Source organism: Danio rerio, chromosome 3 (assembly GCF_049306965.1).
Source record: "Danio rerio strain Tuebingen ecotype United States chromosome 3, GRCz12tu, whole genome shotgun sequence".
NCBI lineage: Eukaryota > Metazoa > Chordata > Actinopteri > Cypriniformes > Danionidae > Danio > Danio rerio.
In genome coordinates, this window is record NC_133178.1 from 31081109 (window position 1) to 31105550 (window position 24442).

At 35.6% G+C, this 24442-nt stretch overlaps 1 protein-coding gene across 6 annotated transcripts in view; it reads right to left on the minus strand.

Moving 5' to 3' along the window:
* Window positions 1-20726, minus strand: part of cpt1a2b (carnitine palmitoyltransferase 1A2b) — a 65276-nt gene extending 44550 nt beyond the window's left edge. For 4 of the 6 annotated variants that reach the window (XR_012401060.1, XM_073944583.1, XM_073944582.1 and 1 more), the window contains exons 1-8: window positions 20654-20726; window positions 16128-16270; window positions 15718-15857; window positions 10079-10250; window positions 6580-6681; window positions 6297-6434; window positions 5095-5172; window positions 156-263 (exon numbers count right to left, since the gene is read on the minus strand). Coding sequence is in view for 4 of the 6 variants with exons in the window: in XM_073944583.1 (XP_073800684.1) it covers window positions 156-263; window positions 5095-5172; window positions 6297-6434; window positions 6580-6681; window positions 10079-10250; window positions 15718-15857; window positions 16128-16268 (879 nt within the window). In the remaining 2 variants the exon portion in view is untranslated. The remainder of the gene's footprint in view (window positions 1-155; window positions 264-5094; window positions 5173-6296; window positions 6435-6579; window positions 6682-10078; window positions 10251-15717; window positions 15858-16127; window positions 16271-20653) is intronic. The other 2 variants (XR_012401061.1, XM_073944584.1) reach the window with 1 other exon arrangement.
* Window positions 20727-24442: the final 3716 nt, after the last annotated feature.

Below are 24442 nucleotides of genomic sequence, written 5' to 3' on the forward strand. Positions count from 1 at the left end.
TTTGTATGCCTGTCAGAGACAAACTGATATATGTCATGGAAATCCCAGGGAATGACTGAGGTCTGAAAATTATAGAGCAGTTTCACTTTAAGAAAGTGAAAGTGGTGTTGGGTGGGGTTCGGTTTAAATGCTGCTGAGAGCTTTGAGTGACATACAGGATTTAGCTCCTCTCGGTTGACCTTTCGGCGATACAGGAACAGGGCAGTGATAGTATTCCCAGCTCGAGCTGCCTGATTAGGAGTTGGAGTCACGTACAAGAAATCCTGTACAAAAACATGCAAACAATTTACAAAAGAAGCAAATCTGAAAGAATTAATACTTTCCACACAAAAATGTAAGTGATATTTTCCCATCCTTGTTAAATAGGATGAGAATCTGAAGGATCACTTGAATCTATATATATATATATATATATATATATATCTATATCTATCTATATATATATATATATATATATATATATATATATATATATATATATATATATATATATATATATATGTATGTATGTATATATGTATACAGTGTATACTAGACAGTATTTAAAAAATTTAGTAGGTGCGGTGGCGCAGTGGGTAGCGATGTCACCCTACAGCAAGAAGGTCGCTGGTTCAAGCCTCGGCTGGGTCAGTTGGCATTTCTGTGTGTAGTTTGCATGTTCTTACTCGTGTTCATGCGGGATTCCTTCGGGTGCTCCGGTTTCCCCCACAGTATAAAAACATATATACACATGCACTATAGGTGAATTGGGTAAGCTAAATTGTCCGTAGTGTACGTGTGTGAATGAGAGTGTATGGATGTTTCCCTGTGATGTGTTGCAGCTGGAAAGGTATATGTTGAATCATCTGCTAAATAAGTTGGTGGTTGATTCTGCTGTGGCGACCCCTGATTAATAAAGGGACTGAGCCAAAAAGAAAAAGAATTAATGAATGTAGTAGCGAGTACTGTATACTGGACAGGAAGCAGTAAGCATGTCTGCCATTTGAAACACAGTCAATTTCAATCGGCATACAAAAAAACTTTCAGATAAATGTGTTGACATTTAAGAGAATTTGGACTGAAATTCCAGCAGTTACCAAACCCATTAATAGCAGAATCCACAGGCAATAGATTACTTAGCTAAGGAATATAATGTGTGAACAGAAGAAAACTGGACAGAAGTTCTTTTTAGTGACGCAAGCTTCATTACTTTGGATCTCATGGGAAACATTATGCTCATCATCAAACTAAGAGACTGAACCCAGTGTGTGTAGATGCCAGGGGCGGAAAACTAGTGGTTTGGTGTTGTTTTCTCCAGCACAAGTAAGTGTACTTTCAGTGCTGGGATGCGGCTGGAAGGGCATAAAAAACAATTGCTAGTAATAAATCAGGAACTAAGTGAAAGTGAGTGAGTAAGTGACTGAGTGAGTGAGTGAGTGACTGAGCGAGCGAGTGACTGAGTGACTGAGCGAGCGAGTGACTGAGTGAGTGAGTGACTGAGTGAGTGACTGACTGACTGAGTGAGTGAGTGAGCGAGCGAGTGAGAGTGAGCGACTGAGTGAGCGAGTGACTGAGTGAGCGAGTGACAGAGTGAGCGAGTGAGTGATTGAGTGACTGACTGACTGAGTGAGTGAGTGAGTGAGCGAGCGACTGAGTGAGCGAGTGACTGAGCGACTGAGTGAGCGAGTGACTGAGCGAGTGAGTGAGTGAGTGAGTGAGCGAGTGACTGACTGAGTGAGTGAGTGAGTGAGTGAGTGAGCGAGTGACTGACTGAGTGAGTGAGTGAGTGAGTGAGTGAGTGAGCGAGTGACTGACTGAGTGAGTGAGTGAGTGAGTGAGTGAGCGAGTGACTGACTGAGTGAGTGAGTGAGTGAGTGAGTGAGCGAGTGACTGACTGAGTGAGTGACTGAGTGAGTGAGTGACTGACTGAGTGAGTGAGTGAGTGAGTGACTGAGTGAGTGAGTGAGTGAGTGACTGAGTGACTGACTGACTGAGTGAGTGAGTGACTGACTGAGTGAGTGAGTGAGTGACTGAGTGAGTGAGTGACTGAGCGAGCGACTGAGTGACTGAGTGAGCAAGTGAGTGAGCGAGCGACTGAGTGAGCAAGTGACTGAGCGAGTAAGTGAGCGAGTGAGTGACTGAGTGAGTGAGAGAGCGAGTGACTGAGTGAGTGAGCGAGTGACTGTGTGAGTGACTGACTGACTGACTGAGTGACTGAGTGAGTGACTGAGCGAGTGACTGAGCGAGTGACTGAGTGAGCGAGTGACTGACTGAGTGAGTGAGTGAGTGACTGAGTGAGTGAGTGACTGAGTGAGTGAGTGAGTGAGTGATTCCAGTCATCAATTTACATACAGGACAAACACACCAAAATGTGAAAAGCAAGTGAAAACAACAAACTTATGGCTAAGAAACCCACTATAGACTGTGAAAGTGACTGAAGAAATTCACACTAGGCGAGTGATGTCCTGTAGCAGCAGATGTGCTGAAATCATTCAAGGCAAGGACCTCTGATCTTCTCATTTTAAAGTCTTCAGAAAACATTATACTGTATGCACTTGTAATTTTCAATCAGCATCCCCTTCTCACTTCTCAAAATGCTGTCAGTGCTCTCAGTGGAAATAAGCATTTTAAAGGGGTGGTCCAGAGTGTATTTTTAAGGCTTGGTTGTGTTTATATGATGCAAAGCAATGTGTGTTCATGCCTTACTTGTAAAAAATCACGTTGTTATTTTTTTCATATATCTTACTCTGATTATATATAGCTCCTCAGCAAACATGATCACGCAGCTACATTACACATCAGCTAAAGTTTAAAAATATGATGTTGTAGTGTACACCTTTAATTCTCCACAACTGACAGCAAACCCTAATTCACATCTGTTTTACAGTTTTTTCAGTCACTTTGGTGCATTTCTCACAACACTAGTGCATTTCTGCACAATAGTTAGTGCATTTCTCAAAACAATTAGTACAAACTGCAAAACCTAGTTTATAACCTGCAATTGTGCATCACTTGATTAAAATAGATAGTTCATTCCTCAAAATCAAGTATTGATGTCAATCAAAGTGTCAGAATCATCATATTGAAAAGTCCTGACACCATTGTTTATGAACAAGTTAGTCAAATGGCTGTCATGTTTTCATTATGTCAGTTTACTCTGGACATTTTTTTCAATGCAAAAAAGTCGGATTTTGGTGACACTTCCTGAAAATGCTCAAGACAGCAGTATATACTCAGTCATTTGAAAACTACCGTAAAGTTAGACATCACTGCATTTAGTGAGATATCTGAGTACAAGACACTGAATATGTATGTTTCCCATTTTTACTGCATTTGCTCGTTGCAATTCAAATTTATTCACAGCATTGTGCAAAATAATAAACACACCCTTATTTACAACAAACATAAACTCCCTTTGGGTGGAGCTCTGCACAACTGTAAACAATACTGCAGTACATATTGGAACTAAACCCACAACATACACAGGTCTGTAAATCATTCATGAAATTGTTCAATTTAGAAGACATTTTCAGGAAAATAAAGATTTCATTATTTTTAAATAAAATTTGCTTGACAGATTTTGACAACTAGTTCAACATTTTTGTTTGTAATGACTCAAGTAATGAAATGAGGACTATTAGTTTTATATAGAATGACTGTTCAGCATTTACAAGTTTAGTTAATTTTGACTGATGTGACATAAGCAAATGATAATGTTATAAATTACAAATAGAGTTGTGTGAAAGCAATTGATGCATGTCCAAAAACATTTGCAATTTGTTGGAAAGAATGAGAAACTGCTACTAAATAGTGTTGTGAGAAATGCACCAAAGCCACTGAGAAAAATTGTAATTTAGTTTGCAATGCTCAGTTTCTCAAAATCCAATCAATTCCAGATGGATGAAATTAAATTCCAACCAACTTTATCTCTATTTCACAGATATGTCACAACCAGTGGTGGAAAGAGAACTGAAAGATCACTCAAGTAAAAGTACCACTATCTGCCTAAAAATGTAGTACAAGTTGAGTACTAGGTATCTGTTGTAAATACTACTCAAAGTATAAGTGAAAAGTAGACCTAAGAAAAGTAGTGTGTAGTGAGTATTACAAAGTGAAATGCTGATATATTTACATGTAATTTGTGGATGTGTGTAAATTTAACATTATGCAATACATTTAATTATTGCCCAGCAGGCACACAATGTCATAAGACATTAATATTAGGTTAGATTTAGGTTGTGATGTCAGGGGACCAAAATTCAAGTTTAGCAAGCATCAAAAGACAACGTTATTTTGAAGTCTAATAATGATGTCATATGACGATGGTATTTGGTTGATTTTAGGTTGTTTTAGAAAGTGATCAAAATCCAACGTCAAGCCAACATCTTTATCCAACTTCATATTGACGTCAAACATCTGATAACATTTATATGTCAGGTATGGCAACCAAAAGGATGTCTGATAGACGTCATCATGATAACGTTCACACAACGTCAACCTGTAACAACATTAGACATTGATATTTGGTTTATTTCAGGTTAAACATTGGACATTGGATATTGAATTTTAATTTCCAAGCAAAATGCAATGTCTCCACGACGTTGGGGTATAATGTCAACTTGATGTCATGTTGATGTCTTGTGCATGCTGGGTGTTTAAGACTATTTCGGTCATCATACAGCAAACATCCATCATCTTCTCATCAGTGACATGATTTAAACAGTCTCTGGGTCAAGGTTTTGGACATCGTCTTGGACACTTTTAATGCTTCCAAGCAGTAATAAATCACCTTGAGGTCTTGAGGTCGTTTATTATTATGCGATTTAACTTCTATGTGCGATTTGATTGGACAGAATCACAGGACTGATTCTTCTAATAGTAGTAGTGGAGTAAAAGTACAGATACTGCACTAAAAATGTACTCAAGGTAAAAGTACACATTTTTAAACTACTTAGTAAATTACCATTTCTAAGAAAACTACTCAATTACAGTAATTTGAGGATTTGTAATTTGTTACTTTACACCACTGCTCACAATAAAGGAAAAAGAATAGTTTCATACTGATCCAATAAAAATGTGATAAGTGAAAATGAGAAATCTTAAAGGCTCACTTACCATGCCATAGTAGTTACTATTGACCATGATTGGACTCCGGCTCCGGAGGTAAACATACTCCTCCCACCAGTCACTAACCTGGAGGAAACAAAAGATTAATTCACCTTTTCAATTTTAGAAATGACACACTGTTTTATTTTAATCAAATGTTTAAAAATAACTAAATACAACTTGAAGATCTACAACGGCTCTACATTCTTTTTATGTTAACCCTTCACACACGACTTTAACATGGTCATGTAGTTGGTTATACAAGTGTCAGAACATTGCTTTAATATATACATTTGAAGTCAGAATTATTAGTCCCCCTTTAAATATTTGGGAATGTATTTTTTTAATTCAACAGAGCAAGAAAATTTTAAAAGTATGTCTGATAATGTTTTTTTTCTTCTGGAGAAAGACTTATTTGCTTTATTTCGGCTGGAATAAAAAGCAGTTTTTAATTTTTTTAATAACCATTTTAAAGTTATTAGCCCCTTTAAGCTATATATATATATATATATATATATATATTGATAGTCTACAGAACAAAAGTATCATTATACAATAACTTGCCTACTTAAACTAACCTGCCTAGTTATGAGTTATTAAAACTATTATGCTTAGAAATGTGTGGCAAAAAAAAAATGTATGACAAAAAATAGGGCTCCATCCTTAGATGTCTAATAATGTCTCTGTAATCATTATTTTTGTAATATATTTTTTTATTCTTCTTATTTACACATCATTCTATTTTGTTTCTTATTCCAGTAGTCTGTCTAAGATTTTTTTTTTAATTGTGCTGTATTGTTTGCTAGTGTTTTGGAGCATGTTCTAGTTGGTATGAGATAATAACACTATAAAGATAATTTTGTTAACATGTATGCATGACGTACCCTATTTGGTGATATGTTTTCATAAAAACTTCTTTAAATAAAAAAAAATGAAAATAAAAAAGTTGAATGCTTCATGATTGTTATAAAAGGGTTGTAATTTATCAATTTTTATGCTGAAATAAAATGCCTCAAACTGCTCTTGAGAGCAATTCAATTTGGTTTGAAGCATTTATCATTCGATACTAATGCATTTTTAATTAACTTAACCTATTATGCTAAGAGGTTTTAAACAGCTACGGTACTGTATGCGACTATAGTACATCCTCATGTCATGATAACTATGATAGCTAAAGTAATGACCAGAAAATAACCGATTTCATCACATACATAGTTTGTGGCCCACAGTGCTTTGAGTCTGAGGTATCTCTGCAGGCGGTTACCAAGACTTTTCTCAAACTCTGAAGTCAGTCTTCTCATTCTCTGGAAACCGTCCAAATCCAGCAGTGGCTTGACTGATTCTAGATACTAAAACAGAGAGAACAGCTGAGAAGCATTCATTGGCGCCAAATAAACCCTGCAGGCAGGGTCATTGGTAAGATAACATTTCCCAGAAAACAAGCACTCATGCATATTATAAGCACCCAACTTAATACATATTTTATTGGCTCACTCTTTCCAGTGTGTCTTTAATGGGAGGTACTGGCAGGTGCGGTAATGACGTCTGATAGCTGTACAGCAATGGCTTTCTAGAGGACAACAACTTCACTAGGGTCTGACAGGGAAGACAAGAAAAATGGTAAACAACACAAATATATACACGGTTCAATAAAGCAAATCTGATCAGATTGATTGCGAGATTTTTGTTCCCTAAATGTCTGTAATGAGATATCTCTGAAGGGTTGGCCTTGGCCTTTTCAGTTCATTCCAGATGCACTGACGTTTTTAATGCCATAAACAGGCTTCAGGATTTGCACTGGGATGTCTCAAAGAGCACAGAATTACTAAGCTCTTTGGATGTGTTTAATTTTCTTGTCGAACACTGTTCTTCTTTGAGTTCATCACCATGGTTATATTCTCTAGCTGGCTAATAGACCCTGGGAATCTACATTACAAGTTGTAGCTGGCTATGTTTGTTTAAGAAAGCAGGAGCGCTCAATGTAAACCAGTGAAAATTACAACAGAGAAAACAAATCTTTTTAAAAAAAAACACACAAACACTCAGAATAAAATAGACTAACGTGTATACACTTTTATAAACGCTCTTTGTGTGTCTGAGCAGATGATAATATGTATTCTGTCTCCAGCAGTGAAGTGTAACTGGAGAAGCCAAACACTGATGCAGAGGGGGCGGATGAAATAAACAGACCAGTTTATCCGTTACTGATAGGGTATCAACAAGCTGCCGCAACAAAACATTTCCAGATAGGGTTTTCTTCATTACCTACTGTACAAGCACTTACAGTTTATTACTGATGAGTGTACAAAAATATAGCGATCAATGGGATTTAGGCTCCCTTGTCCTAAACACCCAGAATGCATTGTCCTGCTTACAACATGTTCCCAAGCTCTATACAGATGAGGATTTGTTGAAAATCCAAAAACGACAATGTAAAAGTCTATATACACTCACCGGCCACCTTATTAGGTACACCTTACTAGTACCAGGTTGCACCCCCTTTTCCCTTCAGAACTGTCTTAATCCTTTATGGCATAGAATCAAAAAGATACTGGAAATATTTCTTAGAGATTTTGGTCCATATTGACATGATAGCATCACACAGTTGCTGCAGATTTGTCGGCTGCACATCCATGATGCAAATATCCTATTCCACCACATCTCAAAGGTGCTCTATTGGATTGAGTCTGGTCACTGTGAAGGCTATTTCAGTACACTGCAGTATCAGAAGATGGTACACTGTGTGTCATAATGGGATAGGCATGGTCAGCAACAATACTCAGGTAGGCTATGGCGTTGACATGATGCTCAATTGGTACTAATGGGCTCAAAGTGTGTCAAGAAAAAATCCCTCACACCATTACACCACCACAAGGTTATTATAGTTAACAAAAAAATGAAAACTAACATTTTAAATAATTGTCGTTAACTGAAATAAAAATGAAAGAGTTTTTTTTTTAAAAACTAGAACTAACTGAGACTGTATTGTGTACATACAAAACTAACTGAAACTAAAATTACAGCAAAAACCTCCTGCGTTTTCGTCTTTGTAAATGTATTTCATACATAATCTTACTGTATGCCTTTTAGAAGTAAATATAATTCGCGCTGCAGGTGTTTGACCCGTACGGCACCTCAGAGTCTGTAGTCCTGCTGCCATGGGCCAGATCTACCCGGTTATAACTTTAACACATTTTTGTCCAATATTGGGGTTTGTTTCTGTATCGCGAACAAATCGTTTTAACAGGATCTTCTAAGTGAACCAGTTTAACTAGTTCTCCAAATTGAACTGAATCATTTGAAACGTTTTTTGAAATCATTTGATTTTCGTCTCCAGTAAGCACTTATCCACAAACTACTTCCTTTTTAACAAGCCTAATACCCCCCTCTGACTCGAAATAATCCAATATATACTCTCATTCAGTTATTAAAACAGTAATGTTACACTAAGATCGAATTTGAGAAGCGGTTAACCGATTATACTGAGCATGCGTGATTCAGTGAACCAAAGACAAACAGTACTTGACAGCATGCTGTGACTGAACTAAACTTGAACAACAGAACCGTGAGTAAACCGAGGGCTTAAATGAGAGGATCTGGTGAAAAACGTAAGTTTATTTCATAATAGAAAATCGTAATGGAACTTAAATAAGTGTATCATGATTCAGTTGGGTTGCAAAACTTTACTGTAAGACATTTTTCAGATCATGGTGGTTTTAACTGACTGAAATTACTATTGCTGACTATATAATGTTGAGTCCTAACATCCACGTTAAAGATCTGAACTTCCTATCACCACTGTGTCTCTAACCTCAGAAGCAGCCTTGCACAAATATTGTACTTAAGGCTGCTATCTTGTGGGCTGCTATGTTGATGCTTAGAGATAATCTTCTGCAGACCTCGGTTGTAACAAATGGTTATTTGAGTCACTGTTATCTTTCTATCAGCTTGAACCAGTCTGACCATTCTCCTCTGACATCACAAAGGCATTTGCTCCCACAGAACTGCCGCTCACTGAATATTTTTTTGTTTTCAGACCATGCTCTGTAAACCCTAGAGATGGTTGTGCATGAAAATCCAAGTAGATCAGCTTTTTCTGAAATACTTAGACCAGCCCATTTGGCATTAACAAGCCACGTTCAAAGTCACTTAAATCACCTTTCTTCCCCATTCTGATGCTCGTTTTCAACTGCAACAAATCATCTTGACCATGTCTACATGCCTAAATCCATTGAGTTGCTGCCATGTGATTGGCTGATTAGAAAATTGCGTTAAAAAACAGTTGGACAGGTGTACCTAAAAAAGTGGCCAGTGAGTGTATTTTAAATGGGGAAAATTTTTCAAATAAATATAGATTAATAATACACTTTGTGCCATCATACTGTTTTACAAAGTACATATAAGACATAAAATGCATTACATCTATTGAGAGTGCTCATCAAAATCACCCAAAACAACAACCTATGCATGTACCTTGTAAAGCTCACATTGTGGAGACCTCACAAATATAGCAATACCAGTCATTTTTTATATTGCGGGGACATTTTTTTTAGCCTAATCTGGAAAATGAAACATAAACCACAAAGAATAAAGTATTTTGGAAATGTAAAAAATGCAGATTGCTTCCTGTGAGGGTTGGGTTTAGGACTATGGTGGGGATTGGGGTTAGGGGGATAAAATATATAGCTTGTGCAGTATGAAAAGCATTGCATCTGTGGGAAGTCCTTATAAAGATAGCTGTACATGCATGTGTGTTCAGTAATAATCATAATAATAAGTAACATATTAAACTAGATTACATATAGATTAGATTACATACAAATTCTACTATATAAGCATGCTTTATTAATGTATTGTATTGCAGGCCAAGTAAAAATCTGAACACATGCTCAGAACACAAATCCTTTTTGTTATTGTTTCAAGAAAGAATGAACTAAGAAAAAAAATGAAAATGTATTTTTTTAAACCAGGCTGAAAGTAATGAAGCACTAACCGCCCACACTTTGGTCTTGGTAGACATATGACCATGTTGTTCAAACATCCACCTGTGGTAGGACAAGAGAAGCTTCAGGCAGAACCTCAGAGTCAGAATGAGAGACATCCAGAGCAGAGTACTGAACAGCAGCGCCGACAGCATGGTCTGACCTTGAGGACTCAATGACAGACTGACAGTACACAAACACAGCAGAAACAATCAGCAACATCACTTCTTGGTCAACATTAGCTGCAGACAACACAAATATGACTATACCTTAATTTTTAGACTTTTTTCAAGCATGCAGATTTATGATTACACACCAAATGTGGAGCAAACAGTGGGCTTTAATAATAAATGAAATGAAACAAGTCAGAATCAGACACAAATAATCTTTCTTGTTAACACAGAATCTCTTTTGTTTTTTCGATAAAAAGTAAAAAATAAAAATAAAATACTCAAGTGACAAACAAACTTCTCAAATACTGGACTTTCAGAAAAAAAATGAAAGTGTTAAAATGTGCACGTTTACCAAGTTGCCAATCTCTAATACAATTAGAAATGTCAAGGTTAACTCACTTTTCCAAATATCAAACTATTAGGCTATTATATTTCCTTTTCATTTAACAGTCCTTTAATCTTTCTCTATGTAAATGGTATTCTTTGAGTTTCATATAGAAAACATCTAATTAAACAGCAAATAATTCTTAATAATTCTTGAAAATGACTAGAAATTACCACAGTTATTTTCAATTTAAGACCCTACGCTAAACATTTATAAACATAAAAGTGCCAGGAAGAACCAAACTGGGGTTTTCAGTGATGCTAGTGGTTCCTATCTCTCTTATCATATAAAAGTAGTGCAAGGCAAGCAAAAAGGCTAATTGGCAATTAAGTTTTTAATAAAAAACTACAAAGGAGTGAATTTTCTGAACGATGTCTGCTCCAGGATGGAGTAACATATTCTGTCTTATGTCTTTATGATTATTAATAAAGTTGATTGTTTAAGGGCTTAGATTACATGAAGAGTTCAGATGCAAAAACTTCTAAGTGCCATCTGAAGTTTTCTTTTAAAATGAGCATTTGTGTTGTGATGTCACATTGGTATAGTGACATTAATTACATGAAAACCACGCTGAAAGCCCCTTCTGTATGCTGACATTCAAATGTTTGAGAGCACTACACTCTCTAATGCAGCCAAGCGTAAAGGAAGAGAGAGACATTTCCGACTAAAGGTGCACCGAACCAGCTGGGGAACCTTTTCACTGAATTTTATTCTATTACTAAAAGTGTATTTTATTAATTTTCTTCACTAGAGTGGACATTGAATTCAATCGCAGAACCCATCAAGTTACTCCGTGTGGTAAAGTATGAATCTGATTTATTTCTTGATCAAAACATTATAAAGATGCTCCTTTAACTAAACTGTAGCTAAGAAATATAGCCAGGAGAGGATCCTGGTTTTTCTTTATTTAATTAAAGGATTAAATAAAGGTGATCCAGCACAGTGTTTATGTTCAGTTATTTCATAATAAAGGTCATGAAAATAATCTATTCTTTTCCATACAAGTGAAATTACTGAACATAGGAGCCCGGGAAGAATGCTAATTTTAGAAGAAAATCTCAGATGACACTAAGAGGTTTTTGCGTCTGAACTCTTTATGTAATACCCTTAGTGTCATCTCTTCTGAGAAAATATGTGTGTTTAGGCTTGGCGATTTGGCCTAAAATCTCAATTAATTGAACATTTTAATTCAATTATGATTAATGATCAATGAACAATCTGGAATTCAAACACACATTGCCTAAAACGTTCAATTACTTTTTGCTCATAGAAAGGTGAAAATAAATAACTTGCACTTTTTTTTTAACAAAATTAATTATATTCAGTTTTTCAGTTTCAAATTAAAAGTAGAAAATAAAATCTCTTCTAAATAAAATCACTCTTGCATATACTGTAAATAATATTTTCAACTGCATTTCTTGCATTTTCTGTAAACATATTTGAATGTAAATAATAATTTTATGTAATGGATGCCTCAAGGCATCTGTGGCGCAGCTTCCAATCATCATCAATGTAATGCAAAGTAAAGGTCAAAAACAGGTCTATCGTCCTACTTGACCAGAGATCAGATGTGACGACAAAGTGTGGCTAACAGAGCGGGGTCACGTGATTCCACATGCGGTAGGGAAAGTGACTGAAAAAATGGACCTGGAAAAATTAGACAGATTGTAGGTTCTGAATGACGATTTCGATTAACTTTTCGATTAATCGCTTAGCCCTAATATATGTTGTTGCTTTTTTTCAGTGTGTCAAATTATTTGTTTCCTCAGGATTTGCAGGACTAGTCAAGAAGTCACAGAGACCTGTCATGTGGAACTGGACGTTTGATGCTACTAGAACAGCTGTCATTAGATGTGAATTTTACTGTGTCAAAGAATAAAATATTTTTAGATTGGATTGTATGAAAGAAAACTTCAATGCTTAATTAGCTGCCAGTGGAAAGATGCTTATTGTAGTACGTCCGAGTTCCACTCATAATGCTCACATTCATACTGTATAGACCATACTTTTTTTAACGTCTAAGTAGTACATTTGAATTCAAACGCAGTACCTACTGAGTAGTAGGCAGTTTCGGATGCAGCCTAAAGCTGAATTTCATCTCTGGTCATCTGGACCACAGAAATATCCTCCTGTTATTGTATGTCTGATCATTGCATGCTTTGGAGATATCATTGAAGATATTGTTCAGAATTGTATGCACACATGTGGCAATTTTCAAAGTTGATCTGTGTTTAAAAAGTTGATAAAGTCTTATTTGTTTCATTTTGGCTAGAATAAAAGCAGTTTTAACTTTTTTTAAAAACATTTTAAGGTCAAACTTATTAGCCCCTTTAAGCTATATTTTTTTCCCAATGGTCTACAGAACAAACCATCGTTATACAATAACTTGCCTAATTACGCTAAGCTGTAAGCTGTACAGAAGTGTCTTGAAAAATATCTAGTCAAATATTATTTACTGTCATCATGGCAAAGATAAAATAAATCAGTTATTACAAATGAGTTATTAAAACTATTATGATTAGAAATGTGTTGAAAAAAATCTCCTCTCCGTTAAACAGAAATTGGGGGAAAAAATAAACGGTGGCTAATAATTCAGGGGGGCTAATAATTCTGACTTCAACTGTACATCAATGCACAGTTTTGCATTTGCAAACTTTAACAAATGCAGTTGAAGTCATTTTTTTGCCCTCCCATAATTAAAAACTATGTTTCCCAAGTGATCTTTAACAAACCAAGGAGATTTTTTTTTTTATTAACAAAATAATAATTAAGGTCAGTATTATTAGCCTGCTTAAGAAATATTTATTGTGCATTGTTGATTGTCTACACAATAAACCAGTTATACAATAACTTGACTTCCAACTTTCCTTTAGTTAACATAACCTACTTAAGTCTTTAAATTACACTTTAATCTGAATCAAAGACTATAGAATACTTAAAAGGACTGTCTAAATACAACTATCTTGCAAAATAACTAGTAAAATATTATGCACTGACTGTCACCATGGGAAAGATAAAAAGTAGTTATTAGAAATTAGTTGTTTAAACTATTATGTTTAAAAACGTGATGTAAATCAATTATGTGTTGAAGACTCGTGCTTTATGTCACGAATGAAAACAAATGAATGAAGGCGAAACTAAGTGAGTTAAATATGACTTTTACATGAGTGTGACTGAAAACTACATTTGATCAATGTGTTTCATCTATCTGTTCTCTGGATTTACTGCTTGTAAATTCAAGAGAGCATTTTCTAACGTTAAACTATGTACACTCAACTTCTGATTGATGATAATAATGCTTTAAATCGCTATTGAAAACAAAAGTCTAATACAATCAACTGTGGACATTTTGATCATTTTTCACAACATGACTGTAGTTGAATATTTTTATTACCTGGCTTTTGTCAATTTGGGGGTTAACTTCTGACGAATGCGGGAAACTGAGACATGCAGCACCATAACTGACAGAGATTACGAGTGTGCAGGAAAGGAGAGAGAGCGAGTGCGCGCGACACTGAGAGCGCGCCAAAGGAGAGAGAGAGTGCACCTGTTTAAGAAATATACGAGTTTGACCCCTGTGGGCTAAGACATGTTCTTGAGTAGACGATTAATGTGCAAGCATTGTAAGATACTAACCTTAATTTTGTTGATCTAAATCAACATTAATTCTGATACATTATTGAACTTTAATTAAACAGTCATCATAATTTTTTGCCACTACAAAGATCCTTTCTTTTGCATAGCGTGAAGGACCTTTGATTTTCTAAAAAAAAAAAAACTTGTTCCACTATACAGAACTTTATGTGGTATGAAGATTCCATTGCTGTAAAGTTTTGTCAAGGCACCATTGATGCCACTAATGACCCTTCATTTTTTATGTGTGTAGTCTTGTGTTAAAAAATTACTTCATGCATTTAGGACTATCTGAAAGCTTTATAAAAAAAACAGAGCTGCTTGTGCAGCTTTTTGAGGGAATTAAAGGGCACCTAGGTTACCCCTTTTTTCAGATTTAATATAAGTCTTTTGCGTCTCTAGAATGTGTATATGAAGTTTCAGATCAAAATACCCATCAGATGTTTCATTATACCTTTTACAAGATGCCGTTTTATACTGATTTCCAGCAAGGGGTGGTTTTGTCGTACTGCGCCTTTAAGACGATTCTTTCCTGCCCACTTTCTCGCCCACTACATGCCTCCTCCCTCAGCTGCGTCAGACAACAGACAGACTTAAAGGAAGAAGGCCTCACGTAGCGTTTGTGAGATACTACAGTAAGAACTAACCTTTACTAATCGGTATTGTGAAGTTGCATTGATGAGTCACACACAATATCGTTACAAAGTTAATGCGCGCGCACACACACACACACACACACACACCACAGATGACACACACACACACACACACACACAGGCAGGCAGACAGAGCGCGCTTAGCTTAGTTAAGGCTAACCTCAAGTACTGTGTGGATATCTGTTATGCTAATGTACAAAATAAACCTGATTTAACTTCCACAAACCGGGATTGAAGCGTCTTCTTTTAAAATTGTTCTGACACGCGGCTGTGCTGATGAAGTAAAGCTGAAGTAAAACGCTGTAATTAATTACACACATACTCTGTTTTAAAACACTTTAAACATGTGAAACTTACTCTTAATCACATTTGATGATGATTGCTGATCCTAGCGAACAGAAGAGACCTTTTATTCCCGGTTGCTTTGCGTATGTCTGCCTGGTCTTGTTGACATATACACGTGACTACCGGAACATGTTAATGCGCGCAGCTGTCAATCAATTCGGTGGGCGGGGGGGATCGCACACCTACGTAATGGTGCGATCGATTTGAAAACAGCTCCAATTGGCCGACCCTTTTTTTTGTAGTTAAATTGAAAAAAAAGGACTGGGTGTGTTCATATCACCCCAGTATGACGGTCTATACACTATACCAACACACAGATCTGTCCAAACAGCTTGAAAAGTAGATTTTTTACCATAGGTGCCCTTTAAAACAGAATAGGTCTGAATGAGGTTTGTTGTTCTAAGGGCTTAATCTCTATCAGCTTGAATTTTACCATGCAACTTAACCATAAGAGTTACCTAAGGGGCAGGTGTTCCTGGATCTTGGCGATGAGACCCATTGATGGATCGGACTGCATGTACATCGTGGCTAGAATTGCAATGACAATAAAAAGCCACGAGGAGGGGCTAGCTGGATAAGCACCCTTAATGATCCTGTTCTGTCCACAGAAAAGCAAAAAAGTTCATAATTATTAATGCCTCTTATGTACATGCACACACGTTGCACATTTGACTATATTAGGATCTTCATGATGTCACAGAAAATGTATTGAAGAAAACTCTTCTGTGCAGATAACTAGCTTAATTTCCCAACAGAAAAAAACAAAGTTTTGTTTTTTTTTTATTTCCCAACAGAAAAAAACAAAGTTTTGTTTTTTTTAGGTAATTCTATGAGTTCACTGAGTTTGATGATTATTTTTTTCACTGACCTTAATCCTGCTGATGCGCTTCTTCCAGGATCGCAATCCGGAGAGGTAGATTTGATTGAGGGCTTGGTAAGACAGATGCAGGTTGATCCCCTCAGGACTGATGGTGAACTGAAATGCCACTGCTTGGTGAGCCTCAGCCATCACTGTGGACACAAACAACACAATATCATCAGCAAAATGAACAAAAAACTCTGTCTGAAACATGTATACTTCACTTGTGTAATTTGGTCTCAATACAGCATTCAAAATACAAAGTTTTGTTACATTTTGTTTGAAATGGTTACACTGTTTGTTAAGGCAAACACACGAGGAACAGAGTAAAAGACATGAATATCTTAGGGAAGGCCTCTCAAGTAAATTCCTGTCGATACACCATTTACGTCTAGAAACAAATTGAGGCCACAACTAAAACACCAATGACACCTAGTGGTGCATTTATGTACAACAACCATTGACATTTATTGTACAGTTGAACACAGTTTAAAAGAATCTTCTTTAAGGTCTTTTGGTTTTGAATATAAAACTGAGAATTGAAGATGTAAAATTGCATTAATTACATATATACAGAATAATAATAATAATAATAATAATAATAATAATAATAATACAACACAGAAAATGGTGCAATGGACTTTTAAACAGTTAAGACGGAGGAAACCCACGTGAACACAGAGAGAACATGCAAACTTCACACAGAGATGCCAACTGATGCCAACTGACCCAGCTCGAACCAGCAACCTTTTTGCTGTGAGGCATTGTGGTACCCGCTGCGCCACGGTGACGCCCCCAGTTAGACTTGTGTAAAAAAACTTGTTCAATTCTCCCTTTTCTGTCCACCATTTACAAATACTTTGATAGCAAATACTGAACAAGACAAAGTTAAAATTCTTTATAAAATCTGGAGCATTTGTCAGTTGACATTAAAAGGGTTTTTTCAGAATGTGTCTTAATTGAGAATAAGCATTCATCCCCCACACAAACACACACCCAACACAAACATGAGCCTATTCTTATAAAATACAGAACTTACTGGATAATGTTGTAAATAAATTAACCAATTCTATTTTTTCAGGCCATGAACAGTTAATGAGTGCCAAAATGGAAATAATGTAATTCAGTCAATTTTTATTTATGATATTTTATTTAAAGATCACTATTTTATATCAGGGATGCCTTCAAATAGATTTAAATGCTGGTAAAGTAAAAACATAAATAAATAAACACTTTAATTTTGCTTAAATATGCATTGAACATTACATCATTTCACTAAGATTTGTGACTTAACCCTCCTTCTAAAAAATGTACTCTGCTCAGATTGGTCAGATGGACCAGCTTTTGATTGGCCACCACTATTTTTACCATACCACATCAAATTTTTCCAGAGATGGGTTGCAACTGGAAGGGCATCCGCTGCGTAAAACATCCTGAATAAGTTGGTGGTTCATTCCGCTGTGGCAACCCTGGATTAATAAAGAAACTAAGCCGAAAGGAAAATGAATGAATGAATATCAAATTTTATAATATTTATATTTTTCATATCAGAGCGTCAGTTTGATTATGAAATTAAAATAATCAACCCAAACTGCACATACAAGATTTAAGCAAGACATTTCTTAGTGTTTTCTTGTTGTCATGGTCAGACAGACATCAGACATGATCAGATGTTTTGAGTAACGGAGTAGCTGTGAACACTCAGTTGATAATTCTGAGCTCTTGTAAATTCATAAATTTCTTAATTTTCCTTCGGATTACTGCCTTATTTATTAGTTGCCACAGCGGAATTACCCACCAACTATTAGCTTATGTTTTACGCAGCGGATGGCCTTCCATACTGGATGTCTTTGGACTGTGGGGGAGACCAGAGCATCCGGAGGAAACCCATGCAAACACTGGGAGAACATGCAAACTCCACACAGAAATGCCAACTGACCTAGCCGAGACTCGAACCAGCATCCTTCTTGCTGTAAGGCAACATTGCTAACCACTGAGCCACCATGCCACCCTCTCTTGTACACTCTCTCATACTAAAAGTTGAAACTAAGTGTAATAGATTAATTTAGCAGCTTCAGTGATTAAAACATATAATAATAACATATAACAAATAGTTTTTATGAAAATAAATAATTGTTTTTTAATGCTTTTGACACAACTTACACAACACAGACCGACAGGAAGTAATCAGTTCATCAACTGCATGTGATTTTTAGTTTGTAAAGGTCATGTTCCGGGCAAAGTAGATGTTGTCCTCGGGCAGCAAATACGATCATTATCTGGCATTATACAAATTTGTTACTGATCTACAGTTATCTAATCAATACTTTCTTTTAGAGGACAGTAATAACCTTTATTATGCACTTTGATCTTTTAAACTTTGCAGACCTTTTACATCACATACAGTTATGTGAACTACATTCTAAATTATAGCAGCATAACTGGACTATTTTATTTTTATTTTTTAATTACATACTCTGCAGTAATGTAACCTATGTCCACCTCTAGATATTTACAGTTTCATCAAACAAACAAACAAACAAACCCTATGCCCAAACGTATGCCCTTAAAAGTGAAGAAGCCAAGAAACCTTAGTCAAAAAACACACTGAGCAGAAAAAAAGAAAGCAAGCAAGCAAGCAAGCAAGAAAGAAAGGAGCTTTTTTTGTTTCAGGGATAGTTCACCCAAAAATGAAAAATCTGTCATTTACTCACCCTTAACTTGTTTCAAATCGTTATGTATTTATTTATTCAGTTGAACACAAAAAAAAGACCTGTAACCACTGACTTCCATAGTAATAATGGCTTCACTGACTTTTAAGGGCATATTCTGCTATTAAAGTCCCCATGAACCGGAAGCTGCGACAGTTATTTTATTGGTATTGTCATGCAGTTCCTATAAAAATGAAATATTAAAGAAGAAAACAGTGGGTGTGGCTTGTTTTTTTTCTACTGTGGGCTGATTGGATGTAGTAAAGTAGGCATTTCATTCAGAAAAATCGGGAAAAGTGTTAAGGGAAAATTATTACAACCTAACAGACTTCTCCTCCTCACTCTTACTGTTTGTTGTCAAAACTGACTGCTGGACCAATGGGTTTACATATGTTAGCCACACCCATTTGCTTAGATATACATAATTTGACAATGAGCTATATGCGCAGCTAGTGTTTTTCAGCCAACAATGAACTTCCAGTGAAAGCTTTATGTATAAGGCTTCATTTATAAGGTTCCTTTTACAGCATCGATGCTGTGATGCAATTCAAATATAAGGAGTTAAATAGACTTAAGCATCCATTTTGTTGTTAAAGCGTAAAAAGAGACGAAAGACCACTTAAAAGTAGGCGGCATCATTAGCAGCAGTCTAGCGCAAAAACTATTAAAATGCTGGGGCAAAATATAATTTAATGCAGTGCTTCTTGTATGGTCTAATACCCACTTTATATCGTATCTGAGGCAGGCAGTGTTGCTGTTTTTTTTTTTTTTTCCAGAAATCAGATTTTAAACGCTGCTATTTTGTATGAGATGACAATTAACCGGAAGCCTGGGGCTGGCTTACTGAAATTAAAAGTCTGTGTGCAAATACCTCATTTAACTGGAAACAAACAGGAAGTGCATTTTCAGATTTTAATTAAAGATTAGATGAAAACTATTTTTTTCTTAGGGACATGCACAGATTAATTATTTACCTCAAAACTAGCAATGTGAGCTAACAAAGTTATGTGTTTAATTCAGATATATTGGGGAGTTTAAACAGTTTCCACTGCTGGAGGGTTGTGGAGGTATAAATAGTGTGTACTTAGGGTGAACTATCCCTTTAATTGTCAGATAGGGATCTAGCAGGAAACGTCAAAAATGTTAACGAGAAAGGTGTGAATGCTGTTAAACTGGTAAAACAGTAGTAGGCCCAACGATTTCCATGTCTAGAGCCCGCGCGCGCAATGGAGCGCTGCCGTCCACAGACTCATCTCAAGTGCTCTCAAAAGGAAGCACGAGACCACTCGGAGATGTCGTTGCAGTGACGTGTCGCCTGACGTAATCTTTAATTTAAGAGGAAACCCTGAAATCTCGGAAGAAAAAAGTAATTTTCGAAGGAACTCTGACAGCTCCCCTCGAACAAGTTTATGTTGTGCATGCCGATAATAGTTTATTTTGCACATGGAAAATACCTTATGTAGATAAACAGCATCACAAGAGAAAAATAAGTAGCCCAATAAGATACGCAAAAAGTTCCCAAGTTGCGTGCTAGTTTACGCTATTACACAGACAAAAAGTGTTATCAAATAAAGTTGCCCCAAATTTAATTTCTACCTTTAAATGTGTTCATTCAACGAATGGCTTCACTGAATAAGTAAGCAAGCAGAGAGGAATATTTCTGTTGGCTACATTAACCCACGCCTTCAGCTGTCGGGAATATTCCAGAAGGCTTTATGTCATACTTACACAACACATCACAATAGTCTAACCGGTTGCAGTTTTTTAAGTTCCTAAAATAGAAACAGAACTTCACCACAGAAGCATTACGTCTGTAAATCATACCTGTGAGTTTGTTGAATGAAAGTTCGGGAACAGCTTCTTCCGACTGATGTAAACTTTGCGATCTCCACACTTTGACTTGCAGCAACACATACCTGAGGTAAAATGTGTATAAACACTGCCTCTCATTTCAATACGCGATGACATCACGCGCCACTGATGTAGCCTATAGGCATCCAAGTCATTACTTCTGCTGGCAAAATTCAGTATTCACAAAAGCAAGTTCAATGATTGCAAGTCTATTATTTTGAGGTCAAAATTTTAGCTGTATAAAAAAACTATCTGTAATCTGAGAAATAAGAAAGCTGTTAAGTGTATTAATGTATACAAACATTTACATCTTTTTATTTAAAAATTGCCTATTTATTTAAGCACATTTTCCCCAAACAATGTTAGCCTATTTGGTTACATCTTTTGTTCTTACAAAGAAAATGGTATGAAAATTATATTGTATAAGTTAGACAGTTGCTAAATTTAAATACCTTGTTATCTTTTTAATGACTTTTTGATCAACAACTTCATTTTGTATAAGTGACTTTGATATAATTAAACAAAGTTATACTATTAAATGTATCAGAAATATTATAACAGGTGATACAGTTATACATCTTAAAATGGACCAGTGTATTTATAAATATGAAATGGAAATAATTGTTCTTGGGAACTATATTGTGAACATTTAAAATTCTCAAACTAAAGAGGTTATAATGAGATTTAACTTGGATACTAATTAATCTTCTGATTTTTGTTCTATGGAAAAGTACCCTATTGTCCATCTGTCTTGATATTGTACATAGGCTACACAAGGATTTTATAGGTGAATATGGAAAATTCTTTTAGGAAGAAAACAAATATGCAAATTCAAATCAAAATAAAATGATAAAATATCCATCTATTATGTTAATATACCAAACAATTTTATCTTCCTTGTAAAACATTTTATTTATTTATTTATTATTATTTTTTTTATTTTTTGTAAAGATTCACATAACAGTGGTCTAGGTCCAAGCCAAACTTTGTTTATTTTCTTTAAGAGGCTATTGGAGATTACTGCAGCAGTTTAGAGAATATTAATAATTTTAAAAAAGCCAAAGAAGCCTTGTAATTTGTTTCAGGAAAATATGATTTGTAATTTTTAAGTTTTGTATATAGTTGCATATATTGTATAATTTTGTATTTTCTTGGTTTGTTTTCAAAAATAAAAAGTCATATGTGTGATTGAAAATTTTAATATTTTTATTTTAATTTAGAAAAATAATCTTGCCCTACACTGAATAGAGTTGCCTTCTGTATTACTATCATTCTATTAGTACAATTACTCCTGCACTGAAAAAAAAGGGTTCATTGCAAATTGTTGCAAACCATTTATATAAGCTGAATTAAAACAAACAACTTAAGTACTAAATAGTGCTAATTTTAATATGTTTAAGTTTAAACCATATAAGAAACGCAGTTGCGCAGTAGGTAGTGTTGTCGCCTCAGAGCAAGAAGGTCGCTGATTCGAGTCTTGGCTGGGTCAATTGGCTTTTCTGTGTGGAGTTTGCATGTTCTCCCTGCATTCAAGTGGGTTTTCTCTGGGTGCTCCGGTTTCCTCCACAAGTCCAAAGACATACGGTACAGGTAAATTAGGTAGGCTAAATTGTCCATAATGTATGTGTTTGAATGAGTGTGTATGGATGTTTCCCAGAGATGGTTGCGCCTGGAAGGGTATACGCTGCAAAAAACATATGCTGGATAAGTTGGCGGTTCATTCCGCCGTGACCCCAGATTAAAGGGACTAAGCATGAAAAAAAATAAAAAGAATGAACCCAAATAAATCATGCACAATCACTTACCTTAAAAAAAATTATTTATCCAATAAGTCATCAGTGTACTACTACTAATACAACTACTACTATGACTAATAATAATAATAATAATAAACAGCTTCCTTAGCTGATTTTTTACATTTTTAATTACATTTACATGTAATTTTTAAAATTAAGTAACAATCAGATACATTGCTTTTAGCATAAATTGTCATTGGATAACCAATAGGTGCTCTACTGGATAGAGATCTGGTGATTGTGGAGGTCATGTGAGTATAGTGAACTTACTCTCATATTCAAAACACCAGTTTGAGATGATTTGAGTTTTGTGACAGCTAGATGTATCCATCATAGAATCAGGGTACATCAATCACACAAAGGCAAGGTTGTGCTGAGCAAAAAAAAACTCAGATGATCTGTGGCATTGAAATTATGTCTTGCAAAGAATATATCCACAACATAATAACACCACACAAGGCAATCGAATTGCAATCATTTTCCCCTTCTTAGCTGTCAGGAGTGTCACTGGTGTGGCTCTTCTACTCCTGAAGCTCATCTGCTTCAAGGATTAACATGTTCTGCTTTCAGAGATGCTCTTTTGTATATGTCATGGGTCTCAAACTGGATTCCTGGAGGGCCGCAGCTCTGCACAGTTTTGCTCCACCCTAATTAAACACAGCTGATCTAACTAATCAAGGATGTTCAAGACTACTAAGCAGGTGTGAGTTGGAGGTTGTTAGAGCTAAACTGTGTAGAGCTGCGGCCCTCCAAAAATTGAGTGTAAGACCATTGGTATATAAGGTACTTTTGCCTTTCTGTCCTGGCAATCTCTTCTGACATCAACAAGGTTTTTCAGAATGTATATCACAAATGCAGACATGTCCACATTCAAGCGTTTCATACAGTGGGCTTCAAGGCTTAGTTCACCCAAAAAAATAACAATTCTGTCATAATTTGCTCACACTTCATTTATTTAAAACCAATGGTGGAAATCTGTAACCATTGACTTTCATTGTAGTTGTTTTTCTTTCTATGGAAGTCAATGGTAACCAGTTTTCAGCTTTCTTCAGAATATTTTCTGCTGTAAATCTTTAGTTTTGAGAGAACTATCCCTTCAAGTTGGCCTTTCATCACACTTTTAGTACATGAACAACTGATTTAATGACCTAAAATTATTATTATTTTTTTTAAAACAATAAATCCTTAAACTTAGCATTAATAAATAGCACATTTACACACATGTACTTCAACTCAAAAATCTCCCTGTTCTTGGCTCTTCCTTATTTTGAGTCGGACTTGTGATTTTGTTAATTTTTAACCTGGAGACTTGTTCAGACTGAATCATCTGAATCAGTTAGTCTAGACTTGCCTTGACGAGAGCAGAGGCAATCGGATCAGTTCAGTTGAATTGTTGTTTGTGAAAGAATAGAACTGGTTAGCTAAAAGAACCAGCTTTTTCATGAATCAAATAGAGTTAATGTGTCTCTGAGGAGTGCTAGTTAAACAAATAACAAAGTAATTATCTTTATTCTGAATCATTGTGAAGTAAAATGTAGTATATAATGCTTCAGAAATTATAAACATTGTCAGCACAATAGCCTAGTGTTTAGCACACTGACATATGGTGCAGTAGCACTTCAAGCTGTCCTGAGTTCAAATCCTGGCTTGAGGACATTTCCTGTTTCTACCCTTTCTCTCTCTACCACTTTGTTTTCAGTCTGAAATACTGTCCTATCCACTTAATAAAGGCAAAAAGCTTAAAAAACTAATCTTCAATATAAATAAATTATACACGTAAAAAACAAAACTCAAAAGAAAAATACTGACTGTGAATTTAAACAACTTTGTCATATATTTTGTGTACTATATCATAGGGAACTATAGCTCACAAATTCTCTTAAAAATTATATTATTTTGAAAATTTGAACTAATATGCAGATGCTACAACAAAAAAGAAAGGTAAAAAAAGGAGAGCAAAAAAAGC